General features: G+C 36.5%; 1 protein-coding gene across 1 annotated transcript; it reads right to left on the reverse strand.

Annotated features, from left to right (window-relative positions):
• Positions 1–1,531: 1,531 nt before the first annotated feature.
• On the reverse strand, positions 1,532–8,762 carry LOC101310885 (putative glucose-6-phosphate 1-epimerase-like). The gene is made up of 9 exons (XM_004296416.1): positions 8,555–8,762; positions 7,485–7,559; positions 6,431–6,487; positions 6,189–6,349; positions 5,920–6,060; positions 3,289–3,391; positions 3,094–3,193; positions 2,250–2,497; positions 1,532–1,842 (listed from the first exon to the last, which is right to left on the reverse strand). Exons 1-8 carry the CDS (start codon positions 8,687–8,689, stop codon positions 2,283–2,285), a joined length of 987 nt encoding a protein of 328 aa, XP_004296464.1. The 5' UTR covers positions 8,690–8,762; the 3' UTR covers positions 1,532–1,842; positions 2,250–2,282.
• Positions 8,763–9,145: the final 383 nt, after the last annotated feature.

A 9,145-nucleotide genomic window follows, 5' to 3' on the forward strand; every position in this document is an offset into this window, starting at 1 on the left:
CAAACCAATTACTACAGACTTTTAAAAGTTCAACTTGCTCGATCAAGTTCATAGAGTCATAGGTCTTGTTCTGTGAATGGAAGAGAGTTAGGAGATATATACAAAGGAGGGAAAGTTGATAGATTCATTTCGAGATGAAGGTGAATTATAGTGCTTCAGAATGGAAATACGTACCTAACATAAGAGTTCAAAAGCTAGTAGAAGAATTTCATGAGAAAGACAAAAATTGTAGATGTGGGTAAGGTGGTAAGTCACGGTCAATTGGTCATCGATTCTAATATAACAAAAGGGAACGGCAGATTTCAGATACAGCCTGAACCTAACAAATGAAATTCATTGGAACTACGCCATTTTGACATAATAATGTGGAAATCGATGTCTTATGACTCTTATCTGCTGCCATTTTTGGTTTATTCATGATTTCGGTATAATGAGCAACTAACAATCTAGAAAAACTAGTGCTTTGGGCAGTTTTCAGCTTGGGGTTCTTTTTATTTTTTTGGAACATAGAAATCTTTTTTCCTAGCCTGTAGAAATCCGAAAATTAGTCCAAGGTAGAGAGAAAATGATGCAAAACAGTCGCACAAACTGGCCTCACTACTACTAATGCATGGTTAGATCAAGCAAACAGTGGAATCAACTGATGTATGAGTATACAATTCATTTCCTTTGGTTTGAGTATATATTGTAGTCGGGTAAATAACTCCAAAGAAGATTGATATTAATTTGGGCAATGCCAATTTCCCTTAATATCAAAGTCATTAAAAAGTTTATAGGGTACTAGTTGTGCACTCCACCAAATCTTAATGTGTGTACCAAATCAAATTAAAAAATCAAGAGTACTTTCTAATCTTATAAAACTTGACTGTTATAAAAGCTTATAGACAAACCCTAGAGTCTCGCATACATTTTTGGGAAAAAACGAGTATAGGAGTCGCATACATTTGTGTGTATATATGACTGTAGCTTAGGTCAGCTATGTGCTCAAGTTGGTAATGAAGCTGTGTCAGTATCAGCATATTATCCGCATAAACCTGCAACAGATTATTCCATCGGACAATGCCTGGAAATCGTCACGTTCATCTTCTATTGTCCATAATAACGTCGTTACGATATGGTTATCAACATTGTTTGTTGACTTTGTTTCTCTATTATTACAATCATTGTGAGCTCACATGCTTCCTCTCTGTCATTTTGTTCTAAAAGAGCCCGAGAGGAATGTAAGAGTGAGCTTGCAATTCTCGACACAAATTGATCAATCATTTCTATATCATACTTGGGTTCGAACCGAAACCGAAATACTGGGTATGGACGTATGATAACTCTTCAGGTACTAGGAATGGTTATGTACCTGAAGAGCGCGTGAGAAAGGCATTCCTATAAACACTGCAATTCTGATCCAAAAAGCACATCTTCGTAGCCAATTGTAAACAGATCCCTAAGCACATTCAACCCCATGCACAAATATAGAAGTAATAATTGTCGGATTTCATGCTCCGAATGAAATCTGAATGAAACATTCCAAATTTCCGAAAAGATCGTCAAGTTTCGCATTGTATATCGGCATTGTCAAGTAAGATGAATACAGTAACGCGCTACATATGAAGAGCTTAGAAGTGATAAGAAGCAACCAAAACCCCCAAAACCCAATTGACTGTTGATCAACAAGAACATTTACTTTCAACCCATATGAAGAGTTTTCATCTAACAGAAACATGTGGTCTCTCATCCACCATAGTAACTGTTGACATCTATTATTTCACCCAACATAAGAAAAATTTCGGAGCGAAAAATAGAGGGCAGAATTGGTTGTCCCGACCCATGTACATGTGCAACAAATACCTGCAAAGTCAAACACAGATTACTATCATATTTTGTGAAGATAATTATTATCATACATTAAGTAACATCAGACTATTCTGAGAAGAAAATACCATCATATTACCATCATATGGCAAATATACTATTGTGAAATGAGAAGAAAATAATATTCATCAGATGAAATTTCTGAGATATATATGCATAAAGGAGCTTATTCAAGGAAAGTTAAATGAAAGAAGGAAAATAATATTTCGTAATATAAGCGGATCATACAAAAAGCTTACTATTAAGTATTAACCATACGTGAAACAATCAAAACAGAAATCAAATGTCAATCTTTGACTTTCCAAGATGACCAAATTGATGCATTGGATCATTACTAACAATGGCAAAGGAGAGTCCATTAGTTTTGGATTCTCAGGATGTACCTGTACAAAATATAGCCCAGAGTGCCAAATCTTTCAACTTCCCTGGAGAACCTTTCGAGGATCAAGTTGCCCACTACAGTAACTGGAAGGAACAGCTGAAAGCTCCTGCCGCCCTCTCCACTCCTCTCCAGGTTTCAATGTGATTGGTCTCTCAATAGCAGCAGTCTCCACACAGAGCATATGCTTGTACTCATCATCTCCAAAATCAGCCATAGCCTTTGCCTTCTTATCCCAGGGATTCCACACCACTGGATGAAAGAAACCATGAAATAATTTCAACGAACAAAATGGGGGCAGGCATTTCAAAGCAACAAGAATCTCACTTCTCATAGAATATAAATATAACGGGATGAGAGATAGCTTACAATGGCTACTATGAGATGTGGACTAGATAGCTAGCAAATTCAATGAACATTTTGAATTGTACATGCTTTATTAATTCTTTTAATAAAAGCATGTGTCTTATAAATAACAGGACCAGGCTTCATATCATCAATCACATTTGGTTGGGAGAAGGCTATGTGGCAGTTGATTGATATGAAATTTCCACTATCCTTCACTAATCACTATCACTACCTAAAGAATCAATCAATCCAAAGCAAGGATACATTTAATATAAACAAAGAAAGAAATGTGAACTGTTCCCTACACAGATCTTAGGCATCTTATGGGCAGAAAAACTGCCCAGATATATCTTCTCCCTAGTAATAATGCTACAATTGTATATGCAACAATGAGCTTTCTTTATTCATGGCTCAGGTTAAATGGTGTAAAATGCAAACACAACAAGCAACAATAACATCATGATGAAAGGACATGATAAATTAAATTTATTCATCCTCACCAGCATCTGGAAGACCATCTTTACGTATTACAAAGGTTCTCTTCTTCTCATGATCCAGAATAGCAATCTTTGTAGGAGTGCTAAGATATATCTTGTCCACCTAATCAGAGTTACATAGATTGAAATTAAATATATAGTAAATAGAACCATATTAACCAGTGCAAAGTGAGAAAATTAATGGCCTAGTAAACTTACCTCTGATTCAAATGTTATAGCATCTCCTTGCTCAGTACATCGTTGCCTGTTCTGCATGTTGTCCAGATAATCGAGGGTCTCCAAGCCTTCTACACGAACTTCACTGTAGAGCGAACACCAGCACTAATAAACATTAAAATACCATCTAGAACTGAACTTATGTTATAATGAAAATTGCTTTGAAGTTGAAGACATGCACTGTTGTGTTTTGGCTCGTTGATATGATTTGGAAGTTAGGATTCAGCAAGCAAATCCAAGTCCAGAAAGGAAAGAGGTTTTTTCTATAAGTTCTAGTAAAGTAATCTTTCAAGATCTGTTAGGATTTTGTCTACTAGGTTTAGGAGTCCTAAAACCTTTTTGTATCAGCAGCCCATATTCACTAGAAATAGGAGCTGCAGGGGGTTTTCTAAGGTTAAGATAGAGAGCACAGAAAACCGAGAGCTAAGGGTGATAGAGAGATCTAGCAGGGAGTTGGGGATTAGCATAGGGATTTCAATAAGTACTTGTAATCAGGTTGTTATTCTCCATAGTGCTAGTGATCTCTCAAGAGAGATCACATAAGTGGACGTAGGCCAGGGTTTTGGCTGAACCACTATAAATTTGTGTGTGCTGTGTTTCTATCTTCAAGTTCATCTATCTACTTTGCTTAAGTCGTAAAGTACCAGTAAAGACCAGAAAAGATCCTAGGGCGCTAACCACAATATGCACAAGACATCGGGAATTCCTGTTAGAAAAATGACTAATGGAAAAAGCTCTTTTTTTGTGTTACAGTCACGTTGTAAAAGATTCACAGTACTCATATGATCATCAAATGGCAGACCATATACATTGAAAATCATGTATTCAGTTTACGGATTTATAATAGGGAACATAACAACTCATATATGCTCTATAAAATACCGAGCCTTGATGATAACTAGGTCCACATCAGAGTTCACAAGCAAGACACAGAAAAGGATGCATGTACATCCTAGTAAATTCATCTTGTAGAAGGCCCTAATCAGAATTTAGATAATTAGTTATTACACATCTACCAAAAAGAATGAATAGATGCTGCAGAAGGTTTTCAAAACGAGTAGATTAAATGCTCTGTAAGATGTAGAGGTCTAGAGGCTTGACCAATCTGTCATTTAATTAGGAATCAAAGACTTGTTTGTATAACCAAGAATCTTTGAAGCTAATAATATAGTGTGTCTTTTCATCAATACTATAGTTCTGTCTCTTCGTAAGAATGTGAGGCTAGGTGATGGCCTTTGTTCTAGGAAGGATAATAAAAAATTATAAGCTTCTTTCAAGTGATTCACAAAGTCCTTATGAGGGCTTTTTCATAACTGGGAATGATTCCTATAACTTTATTATCTGACATTTCTAGCATCCCTCATTATTACTGCGAGACATTATTGAGCTGTAGCACATCAAACTTAATCAAGCATGAATATGCATGTAAACCACCGATAAATATTCTTGATGACGGAGAAAGTAATCAGCTATTCCCAATACATCAGATTGGAAGAAAATTGCCAAACAAACCAAGTGGATGAAATATTTAAGAATTTCCTAAATGTTTGGATTTCAACCAACAAAGCGCGCAAGTTCAATAATTAAGCTTTTGATACATAAGAGGAAGTTTAATGTTCTGTTGATACTCTCTAGGTCCCGAAATACTCATTCCCAACTTCATGTCCCATGGATGATTACATAAAGTTGTGGCAATTGTACATTACGTACAAATGAGAAACAGAGCCTCACCGTAAGTCAAGTTCCTAAATTTGAACTCTAACTGCTGCTAGGGCAGCCCAACCATGTCAGTTAATTGCTTTTTTTTTTCTTTTTTTTTTTTTTTTTGTCTTTTGGGAAATGCGGTACGGTTGGTAACAATGGGGATAGTACATTAAAATTTCTCAAGAGTGATAGCTCCTGTATAAGATAGGCGCTGTTACCACACACCAAACGTGTTGTCCCCCTCCTCTCCTCTCCTTTCTCACCTCTCTTCATCTTTAAATAATAACACAACTTGAATAATTATAAAAGAAACAAACAATTAAAGAAATAACCAAATAAAATAAAAGGACCACATCCTGAAATACTCATTCCCAACTTGCATGTCATGCAGATGATGACATGAAGTTGTCACAGCTTGTGCATCCAATTACATATACATGAAAACAATGCCTGACAATAAGTCTAGTTCCCAGATTTGGGTGCTCCAGCTGCTGCTAGGCCAGCTCAACCATGTTAATTATTTGTGGTCTTTTTACTTTGGATAATGTGGACAATGCAGACTGCCATGAGTATATCAAAGGTTTCTCAAAAGCAACAGCTCTTGTTCAAAATAGATAATCAGAGGAAAAAGTTTCACTAGCTTAATAACTAGGAAGACTAACAATTTTGATGAATTGCAAGTAGCATCCTTTATTTTAATGTCCGACTATAGGCTATGATAATTTCAAAATTGCATAACCAGAATTACATAAATGTTTGTCTTGTTATGAGTGACAATTTTATTCCATGCATAAAGCTATATATCACATCTCTATTTGATATAAAAACAGATTACAAAAAGTAGTAAAAAAGACATCAGTGAACAACTCTATAATAGCAATTCTAACATAAATTCAGTTCAGTAATTACCTGATATCTGAAACAGAGAAATAAGTGTGATACGCAAACGTGAATGTGAATGGCTTCCCATCAGAGTTGGTATTCCGGATGCGAGATGTCAACATCAGATCTCCTCCAGGTCCCAAAGCTACTCGCAGGCGGAACTCGTAACTTCAAATCAACAAGTTAATTTAGACCCATTTGTGCTAACAATGAATGAAAAGATTAATTTATAGAGATTTTAATTAAAACTATCTCCAGATACTTCAATAATTCAGCAATTACATCCCAGTATTTACCTGTGAGGCCAAGTCTTAATATCATCTTCAGTAGGCTTAAGGATCAAATCAACAAAAACCTTATTGGAAGTATTTGTTGGAAACGGAGACGGATCATGGTCAACGGTCCAAAATCTGTTTCTAGCAAATCCATGTGCATCAAGAGAACCAAGATTTGAAAACTGCATAGACAGAGTGCAAGTTCCCTTCACCAAGATAAACAATCAACCCAAGCAAGAAAGACAACTAGAAGAAGTGCATACTTGTGGAAAACAAATTGGGATCCCCCCACGAATTGCTTTTGGAGGCTTAAATACAGCCTGCAGAAGAAAGAGAAAGTATAAACGTTAATTGGTTTCTGAGTTGAAGTGATCAAAAGAAAGATGACAATCTAAGGCAGGAAAAAGGATGATGCCAATAGGTATTACCTAACCCGTACCCACTGTTACATGCATGATGGTAATCAAGTATATATTGAAGCCTATAATAAACGTTCGAAAGCAAAAGAATATGCAAAGTTATGTCCCAAAGTAAAAGCACATATTCATTCACCCAAAATACTACTTCTCTGAACTATTCCAGACTACTCCTCGATTATCACCAACTTGCATGACTTATTGACGTATCTTGACAGTCAACACATCCTGACATAACCAATAGAGACCATGAAAATATGCAACACGTGTATGTATGAGTAATACACACACAGTCACTTCGATATGTCTGTTATCCTGAAGTGAAATCATGGAGAAAGGCTGTTTGTTGACACACTAGTGCATTTACTCCAACTCTATGATTATGCGTTTCAATATTAGAATGAACACAATATGCAAGACTTTTCATGAAACTGTAATCACTAACAAGATTACTCCACTTTAATAGTAATACAACTAATTCAAATGTTAGAAACCACCTACATTTATAAGAAGCAAACGAGACAGATACAAATAATTATGGATGACATATTGTTATCTGGAACGTCAGCACTGCTTACTCTACAGTATGCAAAGCCTTTTTCACATTCTGAGTTTGAGTACACGCTTAAAATGATGGCATTGACATACTTCTCAAAGCTTTTGTATTACAAGAACATAAACTTTCACTCATTCAACCATGCAAATGGTATACTACCACATTGTGACCCAAGAATAGTTTAGTAATATGATATGTATGCAACAGTAAAGCCAGGAAAAATCAAGAGACAATAAACAATTGCTAAACTATATAAAAAAAAGAAAAAAATAAATACTGGTAACAAAAAGAAAGTTCCATAACGTTCACTAGTAACAACAACTCTTACAGAAGAAGCTTTAGTACCTTGTTGCTGACAAATAGCAATTCCTCCCCCTGGTCATTCTTCCATGATGTTACATGACCCCCATACAAATACACCTGGAAAGACAAGATAAATATAAGATAACAGATATACACCTATTCTGCAACCTGAATTTTGATAGGACCATAATAAAAGAGAATGGTAAACTGAAAGGAAAATGAAGTTTGTTCATTTCAGATATGTCCAAAATGTGAGCGTCATACTAGTATTTGGGACCTGGAAAAACTATCCCTTATAACTGTCAAATGACACTCGTCCTACTACTAATCTGCTGACACAGCAATGACAGCTGTTCCACACAGTATTTCGACTAAGCACAAAGGATAAGATTGAGAGTGTTAAACATGGTCCTTGTGCCCTAAGCTAGGCTTGGTGGTATAACATAGTTTGACAGCATCAATCAAAAGGCAATGCTTACTAAATTATCACATTTATCAGAATCAAGTAACAAAACTCATACATAGAGAACACAAATACTGCAACTTCTGACAGAAGTATTTTGGTTTTGTAAAACGCAACTGCGGTTGATGAAAAGAGCATAGCAATGCATTACTATCCCTGACTAATATGATTAAACCTCAAGAATCACCGGTGTGCATGTACCAAGCATTGTCAAAATCGACAAAACAAGAAAGGTATATCTATACGGCGGTCACAATTGAATCCCTGGCTCTTGATTTTTCCTCACTCTTGTATACAAAGACTTGCCTACACTCTTGATTTTGTCCTCGTAACTGCATAAGCTCAAGGATTAGTCATAACCTCACTCTCGATTTCCTCTACTTTAGAATCTATCTTTTTCTAAACAAAAATTGAAGCTAGGGTTATATAATCAAAGAAGCACCTAGAAATCAAAATTCCTCGCGGTTTCAGAATCAACAACCGGAGCGAAACAGATCTAAACACAAACAGTTAACCAAACCGGACAATCGGAGACGGAAAAAAGCACGAAACGGAATCGGAGAAAGCATCAGATCTCGAGGGATCACAGAAAGCGAGAGAAACCTCGAGAGAGGATGAAACGACGGCGTTTAGTGGAGGGGAGTTTTACCTCGGCGAGACTGCCGCGCGGATCACGGAGGACGACCTTGTCGAGGCCATTGATGCCCTTGACGAACTCAACGCCGTGAGAAGGAGGAGGAGGAGTGGCAGCAATGGTGGGATTGGGAACCTTTTCGCTACTCATTTCTCTCTCTCTCTGCTTCTTCTTTCTGCGTCGCTTTGCTTGAGAAAGCCGCGCGCTTATTTATATGGACTGTTATCTTTTTAGGCTCAGTAGAGTGTGTGTGTGTGTGATATAGTTACTACCACCAAGTCACACTGCTAAGGTCACTTTCCTTTTTCTATCTCTCGAATTTTCTATTCTGTTCTTTAATTAAGAAAAAACTCTATGCCGTCAGTTGGAGCATCTACGTGCGACATAATAAGAAGAATTAAGGCCCAAATGAGAAATTAATCGGTCATCGATTGATGTGAAATACTAGTGCGTTTGTGTAGTCTTTGGCCAGTTTGACAGCTTTGACGATAATATATGCGTCGGTAAGAGAATGTGGTTCTAATAAAAATACCTAAGTTGAGGACTTATTCATTTCACTCATTTTTCGATCGCATATTCACATCTGGACCGTCTATTTTGTAGATA

Source organism: Fragaria vesca, linkage group LG4 (genome assembly GCF_000184155.1).
Source record: "Fragaria vesca subsp. vesca linkage group LG4, FraVesHawaii_1.0, whole genome shotgun sequence".
Taxonomy (NCBI): Eukaryota; Viridiplantae; Streptophyta; class Magnoliopsida; order Rosales; family Rosaceae; genus Fragaria; species Fragaria vesca.

Bases quoted from the DNA above. Each gene is read 5' to 3' on its own strand.
- LOC101310885 (XM_004296416.1), bottom strand. From the start codon at position 8,689: ATGAGTAGCGAAAAGGTTCCCAATCCCACCATTGCTGCCACTCCTCCT. The intron at 7,560-8,554 runs GTAAAACTCCCC...TTGTCTTTCCAG, and splicing joins CGCGCGGCAGTCTCGCCGAG to GTGTATTTGTATGGGGGTCA. The intron at 3,194-3,288 runs GTAAGTTTACTA...AACTCTGATTAG, and splicing joins CTATAACATTTGAATCAGAG to GTGGACAAGATATATCTTAG.